This window comes from Vicugna pacos, chromosome 28 (genome assembly GCF_048564905.1).
Source record: "Vicugna pacos chromosome 28, VicPac4, whole genome shotgun sequence".
Classification (NCBI taxonomy): Eukaryota; Metazoa; Chordata; class Mammalia; order Artiodactyla; family Camelidae; genus Vicugna; species Vicugna pacos.
In genome coordinates, this window is record NC_133014.1 from 11,176,808 (window position 1) to 11,202,832 (window position 26,025).

At 44.7% G+C, this 26,025-nt stretch overlaps 2 protein-coding genes across 6 annotated transcripts; both read left to right on the plus strand.

Annotated features, from left to right (window-relative positions):
* The first annotated feature begins 1,087 nt into the window (after positions 1-1,087).
* On the plus strand, positions 1,088-14,799 carry LOC102529844 (interleukin 36 alpha). 5 transcript variants are annotated; one of them, XM_072951482.1, is made up of 6 exons: positions 1,088-1,177; positions 11,313-11,385; positions 11,461-11,590; positions 11,693-11,806; positions 12,315-12,454; positions 14,226-14,799. In XM_072951482.1, exons 3-6 carry the CDS (start codon positions 11,578-11,580, stop codon positions 14,493-14,495), a joined length of 537 nt encoding a protein of 178 aa, XP_072807583.1. In that variant the 5' UTR covers positions 1,088-1,177; positions 11,313-11,385; positions 11,461-11,577; the 3' UTR covers positions 14,496-14,799. The 5 variants fall into 5 exon arrangements, with proteins under 5 accessions (XP_072807583.1, XP_072807582.1, XP_031547937.2 ...); XM_072951481.1 differs by having other exon boundaries at positions 11,313-11,590; XM_031692077.2 differs by lacking the exon at positions 1,088-1,177 and having other exon boundaries at positions 10,941-11,393; positions 11,478-11,590.
* Positions 14,800-17,134: 2,335 nt separating this feature from the next.
* Positions 17,135-23,244, plus strand: IL36B (interleukin 36 beta). Its single transcript, XM_031691900.2, has 5 exons — positions 17,135-17,217; positions 18,063-18,150; positions 18,746-18,853; positions 21,492-21,631; positions 22,391-23,244. Exons 2-5 carry the CDS (start codon positions 18,135-18,137, stop codon positions 22,601-22,603), a joined length of 477 nt encoding a protein of 158 aa, XP_031547760.2. The 5' UTR covers positions 17,135-17,217; positions 18,063-18,134; the 3' UTR covers positions 22,604-23,244.
* The last annotated feature ends 2,781 nt before the right edge of the window (positions 23,245-26,025 follow it).

The following is a 26,025-nucleotide window of genomic DNA, read 5'->3' on the forward strand; positions in this document are numbered from 1 at the left end:
TATGAAACGCTGTCCAAGAGATCAGCAGTAATGATGCAGAGCAAGACAGCAACAGCTGAGCCACCTCACTGCCACCGCTGGGGCTGTCTCACCCAGCAGGGTGTCAGCAGATGATCCGCCCAGGGTGGGGCACTCCTGGCTACCGAAACATCCTGAGGTAATGACATAAGTGCTGAACTGTACTGTGCACCTGTTTCCCAAAGTTGAAGCAGCGGCAGAAGCACCTGGGGGTATAAACTGAAGGCCCAGGTGTTTGGGCTCACTTAGACCTTGTACTTAAATCCAGTTCCCTCAGATTTCCAACTTACTAGGTTTAGAGCAGGGCCTAAGATGGAAGAGAGGCACATGGCAAGAACTGGGGGCAGAGTACAGGGCTCCCATGATCTCTGAGGGAGCCACTCTCTGCAAAACTCCCCATTTCCACCAACCCAGAAGTTCTCCAAGCCCCATCTTTTTTTGGCTTTTACACAGGCTTCATTACCTAGATACGATTGCTCAAATCACTGGCCATTGGCGATTGATTCAGCCTTTAGCCCCTCTTCCCTCCCTGGAGGTCAGGAGTGGGTGGCACTGAATGTTTCAACCCTCTAATCAAATGATTGGTTTTCCTGGCAACCAGCAAAAGTCACCTCATTAACAGACAAAAGACATCTTTATTGTTGTCAGCACTTTGGAAATTCCAAGGGTTTTAGGAACACTGCGATGAAAATGGGGACAAAGATCAGATACGTATTTCTCATTAGAGATCACAACACAGTTCCATATCGCCTGGGCTGTGTCTTGAAGAAGCAAAACAATATTTAGCCGAGTGCATGAACTGTCAGGAGGCACGGTTCCACGTACTGGCTTTTTTCCTTGTCACTCTGGAATCTCTCTTGGTCCTATGGGTTGGTAACCAAATCGCATGCCCAGGCTGCAGGGGAACAGGCATGTGCTATCTGCAGGGATCAGGGCGGAGTGCGGGTGGGTTGGGGAGGACAGAAAGGCCAGCTCATACCAGCATCATAGTGGTGAGCCACGCCCTCCCCACACAGTTGCGTTAAGTCAGCTCATACAATTGGGTCATCATTGTTGGTGGGACCCCTTCCTAGGAGCTGGTAAGGCCTGGAGATACACTGGCTACATTGAAGCAAAACTTTTGTTTTTGGAAGGAGAAAGGTCAGAGCTAACAGGATTGGTGAGCAATTTTATTTTTCAATGTGGAAAACTCAGGTTGTGTTCATGGCCTTCTAAAAATGATGCTTTCCAGTACATCATTGGCTGTCTAACCTTTAACATTTGAATTTAAAATCACTTACCTTTGTCAGTAGCACTCCTTCTGTTTTAAGCAAATTGCGATTGTTAATTTTTCCAGCGGGCCTGGAGGCCACAGCCCTTCTTTTTCTCCCGCTGGGAAGATGCACCATCTCTCTGCTGGCAGGAACTTGCCCTGAAGTTGCCTAGATTATTGCCCAAGTCTATGACGAGAGATGAGACTAAATGATCTCATTCTTCATGGGGCCATATTTGGAGGGACTGCAATATCTGGATATTTATACTTACAACTTTCATAAATGATTTTTTCCTCTTTGTAAAATTTAGATAAAGAACGACTGCCTTTTCCATATGACTGAATTTATTTTTTATCTTTTTTTCTTTTACTGGTTTATTTCTACCTTGTAATTAATATTTTATTTTATTTATTTTACACATGGCTTTTAAAAATAATTGTTCTATATGACTTTTAAGAAATTGTTATGAGGATTTAATGAAGGAATGAAATGATGGTAAACAGTACCTGATAGATTTTGTTATATTGTTCCCATTCTTTTCAGGAAATTCAGGAAATCTCTGGGACCCACTTTCTATTTTCAAAATAAATATTGACTACAAATATTTATAACAAATATATCCAAGATATAAATGAAAGGGATCCACAGGAACTCATCACTCAGCTAAAGAAACAGCAGACCTTTAGGACTGCCTGTGTGTTCACTTTCCATCCTGTCCCCTTCCCTTCCTTCCCTCGGATGCAACTGTCAACCTAAATTTGATGATTGTTATTCTCTTGCATTTTGTTATAGTTTTACCACGTACAAATACGTGCCTAAAATAGATGTTAATTAGTTTTCTATGCTTTTAAACTTTACGTAAGTGAAATTACACCACTTCTATTCTCTTACAACTTGCCTCCGGTTCCTGAGCTTCACTCATGGTTACGTCAGTCAATCTGGGTGCTCTGACGAGTCGCCGCCAAAGTGAAGTGAGACGTGCAATAAGTTTACTTGGAGAAATGCACCTGAGAGATACCCGGGGGGAGGGGTCAGGAGTAGGCCGGCAGAGCCTTGAGGTCATAATGCAAGACTGACAGCAATGATAGGAAAGAGGGAAGAAAGAGTGAGCAGGGGGAGCCTCGGACTGTTGGGGGGCGTCTGTGAAAACGCTCACGGCGTCTTGGCCAGACTGAGGAGGAACCCCAGAGCAGTGCTGACCTGTGGAGGCTTCCCTGCCCCAAGGAAAGGCTGGGCTCCGATCCCCCTGCTGCTCTCAGCCATTGGCTGGGAGCAGCCCAGGGAGAGAGCAGCCTTGGCAAGAAGACTGCCGTGGATCTGCGGTGGCGGCAGCCTCTCGGGGACCCGAGAGGCACACCTCTGAGGCCACCACACTTACGAGTCTTTGTATTTCTGTAGTATCTTGTCTCCTCTTTCATTTGGTTTTATTTATTTAAGCCCTTCCCCTTTTTTTCTTGCTGAGAATTGAGTCTTGCTAAAGGTTTGTCCATTTTGTCTATCTTTCCAAGGAACCAGCTCTTAGATTCATTGATCTTTCTTATTGTCTTTTGAGTCTCTATTTCATTCATATCCACCTTGATCTTTGCTATTTCCTTCCTTCTGCTAACTTTGGGCCTTGTTCTTTTCCAGTTCATTTAGGTAGTGTGAACGAAAAAGACTGCAGACCACATCAGTACACAAAGAATGCTGAAACCATCAAGTCACCTGCGGCTGCCACCGCCCCCTAGTGTAGACCAGCCCGCAGCCCGGCCTCTGCAGCCACTCGCAATGGTGCCCTCTGAGGGGACTCAGAACAAGAAAGGACAGGTCACTGGCCCTAGATAGCTCAGTGCTTGTCAAAGGAATGAATTCAGTGAGCCCAAATGTTTGCTTCCTCCCATACACAGACAAGCACTAAATTCTTTAACTTGAGATGCCTGGTTTTCTTTAGATAACAAGTCATCTTTTATTGTTCCAAGTACCTGGTCTTTGTTGTAAAGCTCCTGTATGTCCTAGCTCCTCCCCTACCTCTTCAGAGCAGTCCCTCAGGGCCATCTGAGAGGCCGTCATTCTGGCTGAAGTCCTCCCGCCAAGTAAAACATAACTTTCAACTTTTAGGCTGAGCATTTATTTCAGTCGACAGTATGAAGTTAGATCACTTATTTGAGAATTTTCTTGCTTCTTGAGGTAGGACTATATTGCTAATAACTTTCCTCTGAAAACTGCGTATATTGCATTCGACAGATTTTTGGATTGTTATATCTCCATCTTAATTTGTCTCAAATTATGTTTTGATTTTACCATTGAACCTTGACTGTTCAGTAGTATCTTGTTTAACCTTCACATACTTCCTGCATGGGTTTTCCAGTTTCCTGCCTGTAATTGACTTCTAGTTTCATACCATTGTGGTAGGAAAAGATGCTTATACAATTTCAGTCTTCTTAAATTTATTAGGGCTTGTTTTGTGGCTAAATTACTATCTGTTCTGGAGAATGTTCCACGTGCACTTGAGAAGAATGCGTATTCTGATGCCTTTGGATGGAATGCTTTGTATATATCTATTAATTCTATGTGGTCTAATGTGTTGTTTAAGGCTGTTATTTCCTTACTGAATTTGCGTCTGGACAATCTATTCATTAGTGTAAGTGGGGTATCAAAGTCCTCTACTGTTACCGTGTTGCTGTTAATTTCTCCCTTCAGATCTCTTAATATTTGTTTTACATAGTTAGGTGCTCCTGTGCTGCATAAATATTTACAAATGTTGTATCTTGTCACTAGACTGACTCCTTTATTGTTATGCAATGCCCTTCTTTAATCTTGCATTACAGTCTTTGTTCTGAGGTCTATCTTGTCTGATGTGAGTATAGCTACCCCAGCTGTCTTTTGCTTCTATTTGCATAGAATATCTTTTTCCATCTCTTCACTTTCAGTCTGTGTGTGTCCTTAGCTCTGAAGTGAGTCTTTTGTAGACAACATATAGTCGTGTTTCATGACTTTTATCCATTAAGCCAGTCTATGTCTTTTGATTGAAGATTTTAGCCCATTTATATTTAAAGTAATCATTGACAGGTATGTATTTACTGCCATATTGTCAATTGTTCTCTGATGGTTTTTGTAGTTCCTCTCTGCCCTTTTTTTTTCTTCTCTTGCTTTCTTTCCTTGTGGTTTGGGGACTTTCTTTAGTGTAACGTTTAGATTTCTTATTGTTTTTTGTGTATTTATTGTAGGTTTTTGCTTTATAGTAACCATAAAGTTCACAGACACATATATATAGCAACTTAAGTTTGAACACATTCTAAAAACTCTACATTTGTATCCCTTACTCCATGTTATGTTTTTTTTTTAACATTTTTATTGATTCATAATCATTTTACAGTGTTGTGTCAAATTCCAGTGTTCAGTACAATTTTTCAGTCATACATGGACATATACACACTCATTGTCACATTTTTTTCTCTGTGATTTATCATAACATTTTGTGTATATTTCCCTGTGCTATACAGTGTAATCTTGTTTATCTGTTCTACAATTTTGAAATCCCAGTCTATCCCTTCCCACCCTCTACCCCGCCCCCCACCCCAGTAACCACAAGTCTGTATTCTCTGTCCATGAGTCCATTTCTGTCCTGTATTTATGCTTTGTTTTTGTTTGTTTGTTTGTTTTTGTTTTTTAGATTCCACATATGAGCGATCTCATATGGTATTTTTCTTTCTCTTTCTGGCTTACTTCACTTAGAATGACATTCTCTAGGAGCATCCATGTTGCTGCAAATGGCATTATGTTGTCGGTTTTTATGGCTGAGTAGTATTCCATTGTATAAATATACCACATCTTCTTTATCCAGTCACCTGTTGATGGACATTTAGGTTGTTTCCATGTTTTGGCTATTGTAAATAGTGCTGCTATGAACATTGGGGTGCCATGTTATGTTTTTGATGTCATATTTTATATATTTTAGTTTGTGTGTCCCTTAACTGATTATTGTAGTCATAGTTAATTTTTGCTACTTGACTTTTATCTTTTAACCTTCATAGTAGCTTTTTAATAGGTTATACTCACAAATAGTGGTTAATCTACATTTACTATATATTTACCTTTACTAGTGAGATTGTTATCATCATATATTTTCTTGTTCTAGTCAGTAACTTTCCTTTTCTGCTTAAGGGAGTCCCTTCAGCATTTCTGGTAGGACCATTTTAGTGGTGATAAACTTCTTTTGCTTATCTGTAAATCTTTTAATCTTTCCTTTAATTTTGAATGATAATATTGCCAGGTAAGTACTCTTGGTTGGAAGTTTTTTTTTTTTCTTTTTCTTTTCTTTTCAACACTTTGAATATATCATGCCACTCCCTTCTGGCCTGTAACATTTCTGCTGAAAAGTCAGCTGATAGTCTTATGGGAGTTTCCTTTCATGTGACAAGTCATTTTTCTCTTGCTGTTTTTAAGATTATCTTCTTAACTTTTGACATTTTAAGTACAACATGTCTCGGTGTGGATCTCTTTGGGTTCAACTTATTTGGAACTCTTTGTGCTTCCTTGACCTGCATGTCTATTTCCTTCCCCAGGTTAGAGGTTTTCAGCCTTTATTTCTTCAAATAAGTTTTCTGCCCCTTTCTTTCTTCTTCTGGGACCACTACAATGTGGATGTTTTTCCACTTGTTGCCCCTTAGGTCTCTTAAGCTTTATTTACTTTTTAAAATTCTATTTTCTTTTTGCTGCTCTGCTTAAGTTATTTCCTGTGCCCTGTCTTCCAGGTTGCTGCTCTAATCTTCTACCTCACCTAATTTGCTGTTTAGCCACCTCTAGTGTACTTTTTCAGTTCAGCTATTGCATTCTTCAGCTCTGTTTCGTGTTTTCTTATATTTTCTATCTCTTTGTTGAAGTTCTTACTATGTTCATCTATTCTTCTCTCAACTTTCTTAAGCATCTTTATGGCCATTACTTTGAACTCTTTATTAGGTAGATTACTTATCTCTGTTTCGTTAAGGTCTTTTTCTGATGTTTTATCTTATTCTATCATTTGGAACATATTCCCTTGTCTCCTCATTTTTCTTGGCTCTCTGTGTTTGTTTCTGTGTGTTGGGTGACAGAGTTACCTCTTCCAGTCTTGCAGGAATGGCCTTGTATAGAGATGACTCATGGGGCCCAGTTACACTGTCTCCCTGGCCACCAAAGCCAGGCACTAAAGGGATATTCCTGTGTGGGCTGGGTGTGATTGCCAGCTGTAGGAGGGCTACAGCTGTTGCATGGTGGAGTAGGGTGTGCCCACTGGCTCTAGCAGATTAGGGATGAGTGCCAAAATGGTACCCACCAGCTGACACCAGGAAGGGAGAAAGAACTCAGAGACGATGCCAGCCAGGGCCTCCAACCCCAGAGAGAGTCTTAGCAGGTTCCTGCCCCTCAGAAGTCACCCCAAGACTAGCAAGTGGCTCTCTTCCACACACGGTCCATATGTGCCCTTCAACCTGCCACTCCTTTGTCAGGTCCCAGGGCGAGTGAGTCAATGCCTGAGCCCTTTAAGAGCAGATTCTCATTTCCCTACAGCTCTGTGGTTCTCCTGGATTAAAAACCCCATTGGTTTTCAAAGGTAGAAGTTTTGTGGGCTTGTTGCTCTGGCAAAGGTCCCAAGGATTTGGGGGGCCTGATGTGGAGCACAAACCCTTCACTCCTTAGGGGAAACTTTATATTTGTTTAAAATTAAAAAAAAAATCTTTAAAAATTTTATTTATTTTTTATTAAATTAAAAAATATGTGTATTCTTTTGAGATCTCTCTCAAACGAGAGAGCTTATGGGTTGACATATGGGGTTCTTGGTGAGAACAAGTGTCTGCTTCTGTCCTTCTCAGTGTGGCCCTTTTGTCCTTTGTCATGGATGCACTGCTCAGCTAGTTTTCATGTCTTTTTCAGAAGATACTGTTGCACGTAAAGTTGTTGATTTGTTGTGCCCACAGGATATGCTGGAGTCCTTGGACACGCAGGTTGGCTCCTGGGTCAGCAGGTAGCCAGGTCTGGTGCTTGGATCCATAGCATCCGCCTTTTTGCCTGAGTTCCCTGGGGTTGACCTGGTGCCCGAGTCTGTGGTGGTGAGACGGGGCCCTGGGTCTCGGTGGATAGGCCTGGATCCTGGGTCTGTGCGGGCCAGTCAGGTGCTGGGAGCCACTGGGGAACTCCTAGCTTCTGGGCCCATAGAGCTGGCCTGGAAGCTGGGCTACCTGGGCCAGCCTGGCACCAGATGAGCCTGATACTTGGGGCTGAGGGAGTCATCCTGTAGCCCGAAGTCACAGGAGCCACTGGGGCTAACATGGAGGTTGGATCCATGGGGACCAGTTTGGAGGCTGGGGTCATAGGAATCAGTTTGAAGGCTGGGGCTGTGGGGACAGCCAAATCCTGGACTGGGAGCCCGCAACCATAGAGGCCTGCCAGGAGCCCAGGTCCAGGGCAGCCTGCCTAACGCTTAAGGCCGTGGAGGCCTGCCTGGTTCTGGCACGCATTGGGAGCCTGGGTCCATAGGAACCTGCCTGGAGCCTGGGTCCAATGGTACCAGCCTGGCATTGGGGCAACCAAGAGTCTCATTTCATGGAAGCTCATTTGGAGCCTAGCTCTGCGGAAGCCATCCCAGTGCTGGAAGCCTGGGGCCATGACAGTCAGCCTGGTGCTGGGGAGGCTCAGGAGGCTACCTGGAGCCTGGGTTCACGGGAGTCTGCCTGGTGCTGGGGTGGGCTGATGGTGGAGCCAGCTGTGAAATCTGAGGTCCTTACTTCACCTCCTTCTCCCGAAGGTTGGATGTCTCTTTCCGGACTGGGCTGCCCTGTCCTGGGGGAGGGGTAATGAGAGTAATATGAAACTGTCTTTCTCACTTTCTTCAATGCATCTTTTCTTGTTTCTGTACTCCACCCAGATGTAACCGCTTACATGAAAGACTTAGCTCTGATAAAGGTATTTTTGTGCATAGATGGTTGTTCAAATTGATGTTTCTGGGAGGGGAATAGTGCTAGAAATTCCTAAACCACCACCTTGCTGATGTCACTCTAATTCTTCTGCAATGTGCTGTCTGTTACCAAATATAAATATTGGTTTATTTTACCTTTTTTTTATTGTATTTTATAGTTCTAGAAATGCTGTTTGGCTCTTCCAAATTTGCCACTTTTCATAGTTTGCCAGTCTAGAAAATGATTCTTATTTTTGTCACTTGTTTCCTGAACATGTTTAGGACAGTTGTTTTATGCTTTGTGTATAATACTTACAAAATCTGATGTCTGTGTGGTTTTGTTTCTTTCTCCTCCCCCTCCTCCCCTCCTTCTCCTTCCCCTTCCCCTCCTCCTCCTCCTCCTTCTTCCTTCTTTGTTTTGTGATCTTGTTTGCCTGTATGCCTGGTAATTGTTAACTACTTATGACTTGTCTTTGTAAAATTATTTGAATGTCTCTGCCTTCCTTTTAAAGAGGCTTTCTCTTTGCTTTGGTAGATAGTGTTTGGCCTGTATTGAACCAAAAACAATTTGAGAGTTCCTGGCTCAATTAAAGTGTAAGTGCTCAAAGTGAAAATCCTTGTGAGGGTCTATCTGTGGCCCCAGCCTTCCAGGAATAACTTCTTTTTTTTTTAAGGGGAGATAATTAGGTTTATCTACTAATGTATTTGAGGGACTGGGGATTGAACCCAGGACCTCAGGCATGCTAAGCATGTGCTCTACCACAGAGCTCCACCTTCCCTCCTCCAGGAATGACTTCTTTTCTTTACTACTCTCATCGCATCCCCTTTCTTCAGTGCTGAGACAGCCTACCGCATGGGCCTCAGAGACTGAGAAAAGGTGAAGGTGGGGCTAGACCTGGTTTTCTTGTCCCCTCCCCAGTCACGAGCAGACCCTGAATCCTGACTTCTTTTCCTGTGCGCTGATGTGACGACTGGCGTGGGTGTGTTCCATATCAGCACAGAACAAAGAGTGGGTTTAATGCCCCTTCATTTCAGACCCTGGTTCTGTCAGTCTGGGGTTGAGCCTGAGATTCTGTATTTCTAACACACTTCTGGGCGATACCAGTGCCACTGCTCCACGCATCACGCTGTGAACATCAAGGATGTACAGAACAAGGACAGTGCCACGTAACGGCGTGGCAACGTGTGAACGAGAGCCAAGTTGAATGGTGGGAATCATGCTCTGGGGGTTGGGAAGGATTCGTGGGGCTGAGGTGACTATACTCGACCTTGACTTGAGTAGTGAAGGGTAGATATGGCTGGACAAAGGAATTAAACCCCAAGGCAGATTCAGTTCTGGCAGCTGACATGAGAAGGGAGACTGTATCTCTAAATCCCTATGGAGTTCTTTTCTTGCAGAGAGACGTTCCCTTCATCATTTCACTCAATGTCCCTTCTCAGGAGCATCCACACCCTTGGCTGTAAAGGATGTCACCTCTATACTAAGGAGAGATAGGTGAAGGTCTTGGGTTATCTGGTGTCACCAAAGCCCCATCACCTCCACTAATGGCACTGTGGGCTAAATTCCTAGCCATATAGAGCTCCATGTATTTAAAGGATAAAATAAGGAACCTGAAAGGACCAATATCTTAACAGCTGTGGTCATGAATGAGTTTCCATTAGTATACGCAGCATTTACACCAACGTGTCCTGGATGTGTGCTGCTTTGTACCTCATGGCAGGACACTGAGCCCCTCCCCTTAAGATATCCAAGTGGGTCCAGTCCTGTCTAAGGAGCCTGCGGGTGATGTCATAAGCTCTGGACTTTTTTCTTAGAGTGTGGAAATCAGCTTACGCTAAGGGGTACATGGGGCAGCACGTCCTTGCAGACTCAGCTTGGTTCTGCATCCCAGTTGTGACTCAAAGAGACCTGCTGCACATGGACGTGTGGGTGCTTCATGATTCCATACTCCTGAGGGGACAGCTGTGGCGCTACCCAGACGAGGCTGTAAGGGCCTTTTATATCCCACCGTGAAGCGAGAATCCCTTGGACGGGTATAGGTTGCGAACGTGAGGGTGTCTTTATGAGGCCAGATAGGCTAGTGAGGTAGCTAGGAACCCTACAAGAAACCTTAGCATTGTCTCAGCCCAGAGGCTAAAGATGGTGGGACATTTATCCACCAATCCCTTCGCCCCAGTTGGCTGAGGTTGCTCTTGAGACGCAAACCCTTGAGGTGTGGAGCTGACAGGTGCTGGAAACCACCATGGGGAGAGTAAACTCAGATGGCCTAAAGGGATGGGTCAGTCTCCCTTCGTGGACATCTGTGTGCACGTCCGCTAGCTCAGGGCACTGGAGCAGCTGGGAGCCAGGCTTCCCCACCAACCTAGAGTTCATGAGGGGCAGGGTGCGCCGGAGCTGGCCTTGCCCTTGAGGCTCCTTTGAGTGAAGATGTAGCATACTCACTGGCTCTGAGAAGTTAGAGGAGCTTATACCAGAATTTTTTTTTTTAGTATATTTTTCTTTTTAAATGGAGGGACTGGGGATTGAACCTAGGACCCTGTGCATGCTAAGCATGCACTCTGCCACTGAGTTACCCCCCTCCTTTTTTTGGTCTGTTTCCTGACTGGCAGGGGATGTGACAACTGGACCAGGACTGGTTAGAAACTACACGGATTTTAGGAGACCCATCCCTTCCTCAGTCTACCTTGCACCTACTGGGGGTTTCCGCTCTGAGGAATAAAATTACAGTGTGTCATTTTGTGGCATCAAAGTCATTAGTCATGGGGCCGCCCCACTGTGCTTCTTTCCTCAAACTCAGTGTTGATGACTACATTTCCTGGTGGCTGCTCTTAAAGGCTTAGCATGCCCTCCTTTCTCAGAGTGCTGGGACAGCTCGCCCGTCATGTCCTTGTTTACATTCCTTTACATAAAGCCTCACTGACTCCTCTGGCACCAGGAGCCAACAAATACCCAGGGAGGGTGGGTATCTGCATTGAAGGCTTGCGCCCTGCCGGAGTCCATCAGAGCATCTGAGAGCAGAGGAAGCCGTAGTCCACACTGGTAGGGTACAGGGTCCTCTGTAGCTGGAAAATCTGCTGATCTTTGATCTCTTCTTTTTCTGGGCTTCTGGCCTTGGCATTCCTGTCTTCTCAAGGCTCTGGATATAAGCCTGAGCGAGATTCATAGGTACAGCTGCCTCTGCTGGAAGGGAGGCCACATCCAAGAAGGTGAGCAGGTGAGAGAGGAGGGTGAGTTCCGGGAGTGTAGATTCTGACCAGCCTCACTGCTGGGCTGGTCACCAGCTCTTCTTCTGGCTCAGGGTCAAACTGTGGCTTGGGACTGACTCAGGTCCTCTCGTGGGATCAGCCTGTGCATAAAGGTCCTCACATCTTGGCAGTTTTGAGACCTCATCACGCAGGATGAATGATAAAGGTAGGGATTCAGGTCAGGCTCCACCTGGAAGGGCAAAAAATTGGATGGGGGGTGGGTACTCTATCCCTCATCCTGACACATGCATTTTGACTTTCTTTGCAGTGTTATCCAGTCCATATCCTGTTTTGTGGCAGATTCAGGATGTCAATCATCAGGTGTGGGTCCTTCAAGGCGGGATCCTCAAAGCAGTCCCAAGGAAGGACCACCTGGTTCCAGGTGAGTGGCCAAGGTCTGTCATAGGCAGTCCCTTTGGCCAGGGGACTCTTGTGTGCTGTGTGCTCAGCTTTTTAGTTCACTGTTAACAGGCTTGTCTCCTGGGCTTGTCTCACAGGCAATAATGAGCTGGAGGGTGATCATGGGGTTGTTCTGTGACCATGGTCATGAAAAGTGAGAGGCAAGAGTGGGGAATTAAGGGAGAATGAATGGTTGGCCTGAGGAAAACAGCAGAAGACTTTTTCTGTGTTCCCCTCAAGGAGTGAGACTAGGACAAACAAGGGGGATTCTAAAGGCAGATCAATGTTTGAATCCATGAAAGGCTGACTTTTCTAAAGGAAGGAGTTCTCAGAGACGGGGATGGGTGTCTGGGTTAGGTCATAGGAGGCAGGGTGCCCACTCTAGGGGTGTCTGTTAGCAGATTCCAACCTCTATGTCCCTTATAACCCTGGTTCAGTGGTACCATCTTGGAAGCGGCCCCTGAAAGCCGTTTTCCATGTTGCATTTCCAGTCACTGTTACCTTAATCTCCTGCCAACACACGGAGACTCTTGAGAAAGACAGAGGGAATCCCATCTACCTGGGAGTGAAGGAGCCCGAGCTCTGCCTATTTTGCACCGAGGTCCAGGGGCAGCCCATGCTGCAGCTTAAGGTGAGTATGGAAGATAAGGGTCTTGTCGATGCCCAGCTAGGAGGGAAGGGCTCATTTATTTCACATCTGATGGAAACTAGCTTTTTAGAATCTTTTAAAGGACAATTTATTTATTATCCTTACATATATTTATTTTTGGTTCTTTGGGAGTTGCATGTTTTATACAGGAGTAAGAAAAAATCACAGGAGTATTTTGAAACTAATCTGCTAAAATAACTTACTTTACTTAAAAAAAAATAATTCCTCAAAGAGGAAGTCTTTTAGATTTATTCCTAATTCCAATATAATATATGTAGATACATACAAAACATATAGTAGAATACGTATGTGTGTGCGCACAGACACACAGAGTTGTCCCTTGGTATCCGTGGGGGATTTGTTGCAGGACCCCTCCACGTCCCCATGGATACTAAAGTGGATACTCAAGTTTCTTATATACCAATAAAACCACATAACCTATGCACACCCTGCTATATACTTGAAATTGTCTCTAGATTGCTTATAATACTTAATACAATGTAAATGCTATGTAAATAGTTGCCAGCACACAGCAAATTCAAGTTTTGCTTTTTGGAAGTTTCTGGAATTTTTTTTCCCCCAAATATTTTTGTTCTACAATTGGTTGATTCCAGGGCTGTGGAATCTGCTGATATGGGGGGCCAGCTGTGTATGTGAGGCTGAAATCAGCAATGACGTTTTCAGCAGTCAGTTATCACAAGACAGATGAGCATGTTAGAACATCTTCTTTGGGCAGGGAGGGATAAATTGGGAGTTTGGAATTAGCAGATACAAACTACTATATACAGAATAGGTAAACAACAAAGTATAGCACAGGGAACTTTATTCAATAACTTGTAAAAACTTATAATGAACAGGAATATGAAAAAGAATATATGTATGTAACTGAATCACCATGCTGTACGCCAGAAACTTAACACAACGTTGTAAATCAACGATATGTCAAAAAAAAGACATCTTTTTGACAAAGGATAGTTTTCAACTGTAAGTGAACAAACACAATTTTCTGTAACAAACATGTTAATAATTACTGTTCTCCATTACTTAAAAACATTTTAAATTATAGGGAGATCACAAATCAGCCCTCTGTGTGGTTTAGGAAATCTCTTGACATTTTTCAGCCAACAAGCGTAGGCAGACACTCAATTTGATGACCAAGATATAAAACAGTGGTTTTCAACCAAGGGTAATTTTGCTCCCTTAGAAATTTGCCAGTGTCTGGAGACACTTTCAGTTGCCACTGCTGGAGATTGGGGGATAGGCTACTGATGTCCGGTGGACAGAGGCCAGGGGCGCTGCTAAACCTCCCACCGAACGCAAGACAGCCTCTGACAACAAAGAATTACCCGGCTCAGAATGCCAGTGGTTCTGAGGTTGGAGACACCTGACATGGAACAACTCTGTTTTAATTCAAAATTTATGATAACTGTTATATAAATATTCCTTGGTTTCCTTGGTCTAATGGCTAAACCTATGCTTTGGATTCTGCAAAATTTTTATGTCAACACTGTTGTCCTTCAAAGCCTCACATTAAGAGCCACTGACATTTGTGGTCTAAGATTTCAACCCTAAGCTTAACACCTATAAACTGGTTGGGGCTTATAATTTTTAATGGTGCCATATGACATGGAGGTGCCCAGGCCTGCTTTAATGAATGGAGAAGGCCGTCTCGGACAGGAACTATTAGCGTATAAAGAATGTGGAGCAGTTCGGACAGTTATGCTTCTCCTGGGGCCTCCTCCTTGCCTTCCAGGAACAGAACATAATGGAGCTGTACCGCCAGCCCCAGCCCGTGAAACCCTTTCTCTTCTACCACGACCGGAGCGGCAGGACCTCGACCTTCGAGTCTGTGGCCTTCCCGGGCTGGTTCATCGCCTCCTGCTCCGATGGAGGCTGTCCTCTCATTATCACCCAGGACGTGGGGAAGGCCTACACCACTGACTTCGGGTTCACTGTACTGTCTTACGGTTGGTCTGGAGTCGGAGGTGGCTCTCCTCCCTCCATTCCAGCTCTCATTCAATGAGGGAAGGCAGAGTTGCCAGAATCATGTCCGATTTTCAAAAGTACAAACCAGGTTAAAAGCGGGGTTAGCAGTCCAGTCTTAGTCTACAATAGGAAGGAAGAATCTGCGGCTGGGCTTTCCCCGCAGGGGTGTCCAGCTGCCCCCAGCGCATCCATGCAATGACCTAAGTGTTGGGCCAGAGAGGACCAGGCCCCTCTCCCAGCAGCCACATGGAACACAGTCTGGGGAACTTGAGGGGTTTTGCTGTGGCCATGTAGCGTAATTAAGACACCTTTACAAAAATAATAAAGAAAACCCTACTTCATATACTTGCTAATGATGCTTCAGTTAAGAAATGAGGGTGGTGGGACTTTCATTTGAAGTCTAGATCTCTGGATTTTCAGGTATGTTCACGGCATTGAATCAAGATATTTTGGATCCAGATGGGAAGAAGCGGACATAGAAATTCCATAAAAGAAAGAACCAGAAAGAAAGCTCAGCCCTTCCTGGTCATGGCTTGTGTCTCAGTGAAGCTATATATCCTGCTGATTTGAATGAAGAATGAGGGTTGTTTATATAACTTTTACCAAAGACACTATTACTGGATCTCATGAAGGATTAAATTTGTGAAATAAAATTTTACCCTCTCAGTTGCCCTGATGTGATTGGAATGACTTTAGTGGAACACCATGACCATAATATTGGTTCCTTGCATTCATAAGGAGTTTTATAGTTTGTCAAGCAGTTTTTCATGAAGTCTTCCATTTCGTAGAAGAACCCAGTAGGGTTATTGGGGAAAGTGGTATCTTCCCAAATTCAGGTTTTCCCAGGCCGCACTGTGGGTGTGGGTGGTACAAATAAAGCATCATTAATAGAAATCTGACTCCATATTTCAGTGCACAGAGCTGGTGTGCAACTGACTGAAAAGATCCCCTCTCTTCATCCTGGCAAGAGTTTCTGAGAGTCCCCGTGGGCTTCTCCTGTGAACTCAGCCATAATCTGACAGGGCTCCCTTTCATTTAGAACATATTTATTACAAGGACTTATCTCTTCTTCTGCCTTTTTATGAAATGAAGTTTCCTCCCACATAATATCAGTAAACTTCATTCTTGGTGATCCAGTCATTTCTAATCCAGGTAGTCTTCTTGTGACATTTTTACTTTCCATCACATGTTTACTTGTCTCCAAGATCTGGAGAAAGATGTGGGGATACTGTTTCTCCCAACACACCGATGACCTCCAGGGCCTTGCCGCCATTGTCCCAACCTCCTCATCCCGTTCTAGTATCTTCTGCCTTTCTGCGTTTGAGTTGCCGCACTGCTGTCAGAGATTAGATTTCTTCCTGGTGATAGTGCATCCCTGAGCTTTCCTGTGTCATGGCTCCTGCAGAAAGGTAGACCTGTTTCTCCTCTGCTTTTCCATGTGTAAATAATTTCCCTAGAGCTGTGAGATGGCCAAGATACTTAAAGTGAAAGGGGCTTCGTTAAGAATTACACTGGGACATGACTGGGACATTGTGCTGGACACCAGAAACTGACACACTGTAACTGACTATGCTTCAATTGAAAAAGAAAGAAAGATAAAAACTGACAACATAATGGCATTTGCAGCCACATGGATGCTCCTGGAGAATGTCACTCTTAGTGAAGTAAGCCAGAAAGAGAAAGAAAAATGCCATATGAGATCGCTGTTATGTGGAATCTAAAAAACAAAAACAAAAAGCACAAATACAAAACAGAAATAGACTCATAGACATAGAGTACAAACTTGTGGTTGCCAAGGGGGCGGAGGGTGGTAAGGGATAGACGGGATTTCAAAATTGTAGAACAGATAAACAAGACTATACTGTGTAGCACAGGGCAATATATACAAGATCTTATAGTATCTCACCAAGAAAAAAATGTGGCAATGAATATTTATATGTTCATATAAAACTGAAAAATTGTGCTGTGCACTGGAATTTGACACAACATTGTAAAATGATTATAAATCAATAAAAAATGTTAAAAAGAAAAGAAAGAAAGAGAGAAAGAAGGAAGGAAGGAAGCAAGCAGGAAGGAAGGAAGGAAGGAAGGAAGGAAGGAAGGAAGGAAGGAAGGAAGAAGAAAGATAGACAGACCTGGCTTTTAACTTAGCTAAATTTCTTAGTAGCTACATGATTTGGGGTAAGATTTGTCACCTCTCAGGGCTTGTTTTCTTACATAAGAAATAAAGATTAATGGCCCCTAGAGAGGTGTTGTGAGGATGAAAATATTAATCAAGCAAATCTCTTACAACTTTGTCAGATACAGAATGAGCTCTCAATACTGATTATGCAAAACTCCAAAAGGAGGACTATGAGTTGCCCCAGATCAGATGTGACTGAGGCTGTGTGGCTCACCCAGTGAAGAGAGCCACACCTCTGCCTCCAAATCGCTCCGGGAGGAAGTTTTCCTTTTTAACTCAGCATCTGGCCTTTTCAGTATTTCCTCATTGTGGTTTCCCGGCATTGCCTCTGCTCTGGTTTCTCCAGGACCCCAGCCCAGCCACGCCCACGTTCCCTCCCAGTGACCCATGGAAGCCTCATGGGACCTCCATGCCAGACCAGCTTTCTTGCCAAAGTGGGTACACCCAGATCCAGGAAGTAATCCTCCTTCCTTGTTCATTTAAAGGCGTGGAAGTCCTGGACAGCTGTCCCGGGCTCCTGGATGCAGGTAGAGCCTTAACACTGAGCTTGAGGACAAGACCATCTCTTTGGACAAAGGTAACTCCTGCTGCTCAGAAGCCTTATGTGGAGAACCTTCTTTTAACTCTCTATGTCCAGCCTCTAGGAGCTTCCGGGGCCCTTAGTCTGAAACATGGGATGTCAGAGAGGCAGGGACTGCTTCCAACAGCACAGGTGATGGCTTGCTTACTTCTCCAGGGAAAACTATGGAATCGGGTGCTGTGGATCCTGAGGCAGGTGGGGATGTGAACACCTGGTCCTCATTGTGAGGAGTTGGCGGTCTTCTTGGGGAACTGTCCTGGGGCTCTAACCGGAAGCCCAGAGACAGACGTCCCCTACTTAACGGGGCCCAGGGATGTCCCTGAGCAAGATCTTTAGAAATGCCTCTTTGGAACAGGGAGTTGGTGGCGGGGTGGTGCTTACCAGCTATGTGGAGGGTTAGATGGAGATAGATACACACTTTCCCTTCCTTCCTCTAAATCCAGAGACTCACTGCACTAGAAGTTTCCTGGGCTGAAGCCCTGGAGCCTCCTAACAGCCCCAGGTGTGATGGATGGAGGGCGTCCCGCGAGCCAGGACCACCCAGCCACGACATGACGGGAGCTTCCATTTGGAGTTTTTTGGGCCCTGGAACATGCTTTCCCATTCTTAGTCTCAAATGTGCATCTAGGATCTCATTTCTTCTTCTTTTTTTTAAAAAAATTATTATCTTTTTTTTTTTTTAATGGAGAAACTGGGGATGGAACCCAGGACCTCATGCATGCTAAGCATGTGCTATTTCTCTCCACTCCAGGGCAGCTTTCTCAAAACAATTTTAACACAGAATTCCAGGGGGAAGGGAGAGAAATGGATAACATGTTTTTCTTTCCTCCTTCTTCCACAAGACTGACTGTTGGCAACAACCTCTCCATCATCTGATCTACCTTGTTCTCGTCACAGAAAGCCCTGAGGTCAGCATGGAGCAACACCAATGTAAGCAGTAAATCACAAACCAGCTTGGAGATACCTCTACCTGGCCCCTCGGAGGAAATAGGGCACAAGGGCGCCTGTCATTTGCTCAAGCTAGAAACGCATCTGCTCTTGCTAAAATACTCAGATCACAAAACCTGCATTTGAAAATCTTATTTAGCCCTTTTCTTATTGTGTGTATTTAGAATTGCTTATTTATGTTGATAAAGAGGATAAAGAAGAAACAAACAACATTCTGGTGACCGGTTTGAATACCTCGGGTTTTGTTTTACTACCCAGAGACTATTAATCAGAAAAAAGACAAGTCACTAGATAACCTAAGGGAAAAAACAAACAAACAAACAAAACAAAAAACAACAAAAAATGTGGTGAATCTTGAAAATCTCTTGCGACCATGAATGTATGTAGATCCTCATTTCAGATGCTTTGATTCACACATCAGCCCCTGTCTCATTTCCCTTTCCTTCCTCCTAAAGCCACTCTGTCAGAGCAGTAACTCTACTCCTAGGAATTCAAAAGCCATTATTACCAGGACGCAGCCGGAGTCCTGAAGTTTATAATAACCGTGTGTATGTTGTGCTTCTCTATCATCTGGCAGCGCTGAGATATCCCAGTCACCATCTTATTCGCGACTCTCAGCAGATGGTGTGGATCCTAAAAGGAAAATCTTTAATAGCAGTTCCTTTTAGCGACAACGTCAGACCTGGTGAGTGACAATCGAAGCCCCTGTTGCCTCTTAAAGGGACGCCAGCTCCACTGGGGATGGGGCTGAGCTCACGTGAGCCTGGCCTTGAGCCTCTCCTACTTCCGGGAACCAGGTCACTGCCCACAAGAAGGGCAGAGGGTTCCCCCACACAGAGGAAGCCCTGCACCCAGAAATGAGGGTTGAGGGATTGGCAGCTTTCCTTACCGAAACAAGGCACCTTAGATAAGAAGGGATTGTCCATTCAATCATCAGCTGACTTATCTCCTTGGTGTTTCTGTTATAAATTTCAACCATCACAACATACGTCCTCAGATTCAGACTCTCTCATCTTTTCATGATCGTTCCTCCTCTTTTCCAACTTGGCATCCTCTCCTGTAACAATGGAGGAATATTCCTTCCTCCTGTCAATCTATTGCATGCCAATTACACTCCAATAAAGCTGAGAAAAGTCAGTCCAATCCAAGTCAGCTTCTTTCTCTTTCTTGTTTATTCCTTCAGTGTTTCATTTTATTGCTCTCTCCCCAGCATATTCCACCTTCGTCTGTCTGCTGGAGTCCTTCTATCACCAACAGACATGCTCTAATTTAACATTTCCCAGCTTAATAAGAAAAACCTCCTCTTGATTTGCACATTTCATTTCTACAACCATTCTGTTTTCCTATATAGCAATCTACAAACTGTTCTATATACAGTCATAGTCTAACTTCATGGAAGAGTGGGCTACACAATGTGTCTCCATTTCACCTGCTGTTCATGCTTACATCAGGCAACAAAACCCCTCAACTATCTCTTGACTCCCCCCCACCAGCTTCTCTTTCCAAGCTCACCAAATCCACTTCTCCGCCCTCACCTTGGGTTCCTCAGTGGCAGTCAGCATAACTGATAACTTTCTTTCTGAACGCTCTCCATCTTCTTCTGGAAGAACATTCTCTGTGGTTCGCTGGCTTCTCTTTTGCATTCTCCTTTCTGACTCCACTTTCTTTATAAAAATCTCTAAATGCTGCGGATTTTCAGAACTCAGTCTGCAATCATCCTACCACCCCTCTGAAGGGACTGCGAGCTGGTCTCTTGGATTGATGTATCACCTCTTCATTCTGGTGTTGATGCTTCTAACCCAGATGTCTCCTCTGAAAATGTCACCCATGTCCTTTTGGTGTCCTCTCAAAGTCCATAAATTCATCTACCCGACATGGAACTATGGATCTGACTCCTCAAAACTGTTCACGGACACCGTCTTCCCCATCTCCATCAATGGTACTACCATCACCCTGTTTGCTGGAGCCAGAAATACAGGAAACATCTTTATTTCCTCCTTTTCCTCAATCTCCATTTAATCCATCAGCAGAGACTGATAAGTCTGTGTGCAAAACATGCTTTATTCCTAAGATAATGTCATCTTTCTCCTGGACCACTTTCATCACTTCTTCGCTGCCACCCCCCTACTTCATTTGTGCAGCTTCCCATTCAGCCTCCACAAAGCATCCTTCTTACTATATTAATTGAAGACTCTCATCCCCCCGTGTTTGTGTTTGGGGGGAAAGGGGCAGTGGGAGGTCTCAGGTACACCAGTCTTCTTTCACAGCCTTGGACTCAGCAAGCTCTTTTCCACGTGAAAGCCTTAACATTTCCTTTCCCTGTTAACACCCTTCGTCCAAACCCTGTCCCCAGCCCTATTCCTGTTTCTTCATATACTAGCTTCCTCTTAGCTTTACGGTCTTGGTTTGAACTCCACCTCTGCAGAGAGGTCTTTCTTGATTCCTCTGTCTCAGTTTGGTTTCTCTCCTATTGTCCCAGACTTGGGTCACTTTCCCCAAAGCAGGTGCTGCCATTTATGGCGGTTCTGGTCTTTTCTCTGCTAATATTGTTAAGTCTCGTTTTCTGTGGTGGCAACAACAATGTCTCTGTTGTTCTCAGCTCAATCTCCAGTGCCTTGTCTTGAGTGGGCTTTCAAACAGAGAGTGTTGGGTGGATAAATTCCCTGCCCCCTGATGGAAGGATAGATGCAGAACACCCAGGCTCCTGGGAACCTCCTGCTGAATTAGTTGGGAATTAAATCCAACTGATAGTGACAGAAAGCTCACACAACTGGGACTTAGAGAGAAGTTTCTTTGTTTCTCATGGAAAGGAAGCCTGAGAAGGCAGTCGGAGGCCAGTGTGGTGCCTCTGTCATGCCACGGGAGTCCAAGATTCTAACTTTTGCTTCACCAACTTCAAGGTCACCTCCACCATCGTCTAAGTATGGAGACCTGGGGTATTAGAAAAAAGCTCCTCCCAGCCGAGTCAACTCCTTTTAAAGAACCTTCTTAGAAGTCCCACACAGCACTCTCACCTCCCTCTCATGGGCTGAAAATTAAGCATACGGTCCAAGTTAGCTGGTGGGAAATCTATTTTTGTTTTGTGCCCTGGTGACAACTGGGATTCTGATATTAAGGAGGAAAAGGAAATGGGCTGCAGACAACGATGAAAGTTCTCTGCCACATAGCTTGTGGGAGGAGCCTTCTTGCGGATGGGAGCGGCGGCGGGGGGGGGGTGCCCAGCATCCGCCTGGCTGGGGATGTCACTGAGCATCAGGCCAGAAGGACTGGCCTGTCCACTGCTTGGAGCCTGACACCTGTCTCCATTTTCCCTGTGTTTCCAGTCTCTCTTGCCATAATAGCATGTCGAGACACAGAGTTCTACAGTGAAGGAAAAGGTACTCCGTTTTACCTGGGAATCAAGGACCAAAATCTTTGTCTCTGCTGCACAGAAATTCAGGGCATTCCTACCTTGCAGCTTCAGGTGAGTGGTTGTGCCCCTATGAGAGATGGGCTATGAGATGAACTTTTAATTTCCTTGAATACGTTACTGAATAAAAGCAGCAGATTTTCAATCCTGGACATTGAGTGTAAAGAAGGAAATCTGGCTGGTCCCCAAGTCAGTACAAGCTACCTTTGGAACGCGTGGAATATTTCTTAATGTCAGTGCATTCTCGGCGGGACAGAGTACACCCACAGAAAGGCCGAGGGTGGTGGTTTCTCCATCCATTCTCAGTCATCTTCAGCTGCTTCCCAGAAATCCTCTGAGGTGATGGAATGGTCCCTCTTAGGCAAAGGCTTCTGCACGGCCGTGGAGACTAGAGAGGGAATTTGGATTAATCTCAATTTTGTGGATTACATGTTTATGGTCCCCTTCCTGAAAGCAAGATTTGTAGTTACAAAGCTAATCTTTCTGCTTATGATGGAAGCTGTAATTTGTAAAGCCACTTGGAGGCTGGGGATCTCATGAGACTGGCCCGAACCATCAGATGGGTACAACTCCGTCTGTTCTCAGGGAACACAGTGCTGCCTCAATGAATCAGAAGCACCTTGTGTTGTGGGATCGTGAGGGGGAGCCAAGCACCTGGGAACCAGTCGGTTGCTCATCTTGAAAGTTGAATTCACCTGCCTGGGTCTCTGGCCTCTGTCCCTCCCTTTTGGAAAAGGAGACACTCCCAGGGCTGAGTTAGTTTAGCTTCTTCCTCCCAGTAATCCTTTCTAACAAGCCTCTTTCCTACCCCAGGAGAGAAATATCATGGACCTGTACTGGGAGACCAAAGGGCAGGAATCGTTCCTCTTTTTCTCCAGCGAAGAGGGGTCCACCTTCGTCTTCCAGTCAGTCTCCTGCCCTGGCTGGTTCATAGCTACCTCCTCTGTGGTGGGGCAGCCCGTCACCCTCACCAAGGAGAGGGGCACAACTGAAAACACCAACTTCTATTTAGATGGTGAGAACTGAATCCTGCCTGGGCTGTGGTGGCTGAGTCCAGGATAGAGGATCAGGTAGTCGGAGATTCTTCTGATTGAAAACACAACGGGTCGTCTTAAAAGACCACCATGCACTGATGCCCATCCATAGCCCACCTTATTCCATCACCCAAAAACCATTTCTTCCTCTAGACAGCGTCTAGATATCCTCTCGATTCACCATATCCCCAACTTGAACATCCTCCCAGTGTGAAACCTGAGTCACTTTTTGTTCTTTCTTGATCACAGCAGTGCCATTCTTCCTGCTGTAGATGAATTAGAGAAATAAGAGGTGCCTTCTAGTCCCCACCTCAAGCTTTAGAGCTTAACTCTGCTTTCCTAGTCTCAAGCCGCTGTGATGATCTGCCACGTGCTAGCAGAACCAAGAGAGGAAGGCAGAGGGCTAAGCTCCCAGCTGCTCCGGGCAGCCTCGGGGTGGTCAGTCCTCTTACTCACTGCTCCGTGGTGGTCAGGGACGAGCAGGGTCTTGCTGATCAGAGGACTTTCTTCTCTTCCCCGGGGAGGAGCCTTTGAGGAGCTCACAATGTCTGCTTATCAACTACTTCCCTCACAAGCTGTTCGCTCTTTCCATTTTAAAAATATTAATTTTCAACTGCCTTCTCCTCTTCAATAAAAAAAAGTAAAAACAAAACAGATAATTGCAAATTCTTTTCCCCAAATCCCAATTCCTGCCTCCACATCCCAATGGTAACCACTGTTACGTGTTGGCATTATTCTGGTCCATTGCTTATGCATTTACATACTTGTATGTACTTATTGGAAACATACTGTGCTGTTGTGTGTGTGTGTGTATCTTTAACAGGTATAATACAATACATATTTTTCCAACATCTTTTCTGTCACTCAACAATACGTTCAAGTAGCATCTATGCTAGTATGGCTGGATCTCATTCTTTTCAACTGTTGCAGTTTCCAGTAGAGAGATCTTTACTGTTGGTTGTGTAGCCATTCCTTCATTGATGGACAGTTAAGTTGTTTCTCTTTTTTTGTTGTTATTGTTTTACAAACATGTGTCAATGCCTCCTGCGCACACTCACAAGACATTCTTTAGAATGGATAAGTGACTCACTTGACCACAGACTGAGGGCATCCTTTATTTTCAACAGATACTGACAATCTGCCCTTCCATGTGGCTTTTCCAATTTATACTCCCAATGATGTGTTCATTCCTCCCTGCCCCAAACTTGCTTTTCAATTAAAAAAGAAGTTTTGCTCATCCAGTATATAGAGAATAACATCTCATTGTTACTTTAATTCAATACTAAGTCCTAAATACTGATTACTAGCAAGCTGTTTGCTATTTAGCACATTCTGAAGCCAGACCTCTGAGTTCTGACTTCTGACTTCTCCACCAAAATCTTTCTTTTGAGCATCACCAGGGATGTCTCTGTTGCCAGATCCAGGGGACACTCTGCCGCCCTCATCTTAATTGACATTGGTAGATAATTTGCATTTCATCTCAATTGCAAATGGAAGCATCAAGGGAATCTAAACATTGGAATGACATAGTTGAATTTCCATTTATGGAGATAATCCTGGCTGGCTGGCTCACAGAGAATGGATTTAACAAATAGATGGAGCAGCAGATGGAGGTCACCAGTCTGGAGGCTGATTTACAGGACTGGTGGGTTATGGTGGTTGCCAGGTATGCCAGTGATGTGTGGCAGAGAAGTTGGAGAGAGATGGGTGGATTTGAGATATATTTGGAAGGTAGACTTCCTGGTGGATGGACTTGATGGGTTAGATGTAGGTCTTTAGGGAAGGGAGGAATCAAGGATGACTCCTAGGTTTCTGTCTTGAGTAACAGATGGAAAAAACTGGGTGTGGAGATGGGCATGTTGGGCAAGCATCGGAGGACACATTCAATTTTAAAGTCCTGAAACAAGCCAAATTGGTAGCTGCAAATGCAAATCCGGAGTTCTAAGAGTTCTGGGTCAGCTCAAATTGTCAACATCCACCTGGAATTTAAATGCATAACAAGTAATATCATCCAGTGAAACAGTATAGAGGAGAAGAGGACTCAGGGATGAGCCCTGTGGAACTTGAACCTTTAGAAGTCATGTGAGGAGGACCCAGTAAAGGGGAGTGAGAAGGAAAAGCCAGTGAGGTTGGGGAAGAACCAGGAGTGACTCCCTTCCCTAAAGACCTACATCTAACCCATCAAGTCCATCCACCAGGAAGTCTACCTTCAAAATATATCTCAAATCCACCCATCTCTCTCCATCTTCTCTGCCACACATCACTGGTTTACCTGGCAACCACCATATCCCACCAGTCCTGTAAATCAGCCTCCAGACTGGTGACCTCCATCTGCTGCTCCATCTATTTGTTAAATCCATTCTCTGTGAGCCAGCCAGCCAGGATTATCTCCATAAATGGAAATTCAACTGTGTCATTCCAATGTTTAGATTCCCTTGATGCTTCCATTTGCAATTGAAATGAAATGCAAATTCTCTACAATAGTTGACAGGTTTGCCTGGATGGTCTGGCCTCCTGTTTCCAACCCTTTTTCCAGATCACTCTTTCTGTCCATTGCCATCTTCAGTTATGCTAATCTTTCAGTTCTTTGAACATTCCACCAAGTTCTTTAAAGCCCCCGGACTTTTGCATATGCTATGCTCATGTGTACATTCCTGTTACCTATATTACTTTATTCTTATTCTTTGCCTTTCTGTCTCCTTCAGGTCATCTTCTTAGATATCCACCTCCTCAAGAAGTCTCCCCTCCAAGCATGTCTGAAGTAAACTGCTTCTCCTACCTCCTGAAATTTCTATCTCCAGTTTTTGATTGTTTCCTTCACACAATTTGTGGTGGCTTTATTTGCCTTTGTCTTTACTTCCTTCCTTGCAATATAAAGTTCTCGACTGGTTTAACCATTGCATCCCCAGGCCCTAGCACAGTGTCTGTGTTTAGTAAAGAGATGTTGAATAAATAAATAATTAACAAATAGCTAAGTGAATAAATGTATGAGGGGCTGACCTTCTCCCCAGGCAGCCCACCCTCCTTAGCAAGACTTGCCTCATGCAGAATAAAACATCCCTTCCTGTTCCTAAGCCTTGATATCACAGAGAAGGGAGCTCCCACGTCCACACAAATCCTTCAGCTTTGTGAAGGCAGCTCTGTGGTCCTCTTTAATCTCCTTTCTCCTCTGATATAAACCACCAAAGCGGGAGAGCAGTTCTTCACTCCTGGTGTTTCCTTCCATGACACCCCTGGGCTCTCTCCGCCCCCCCCCACATCCTTCCATGACACCCCTGGGCTCCCCCCAACCCCCCATGTCCTTCCATGACACCCTGGGGCTCCGCCCCACACTCATGCGACTCAAGTGGAGGGAGGACCATGCACCCCGATGCACACCTACTGTCCTGGTATAATTGCTGATACCACTTTCTT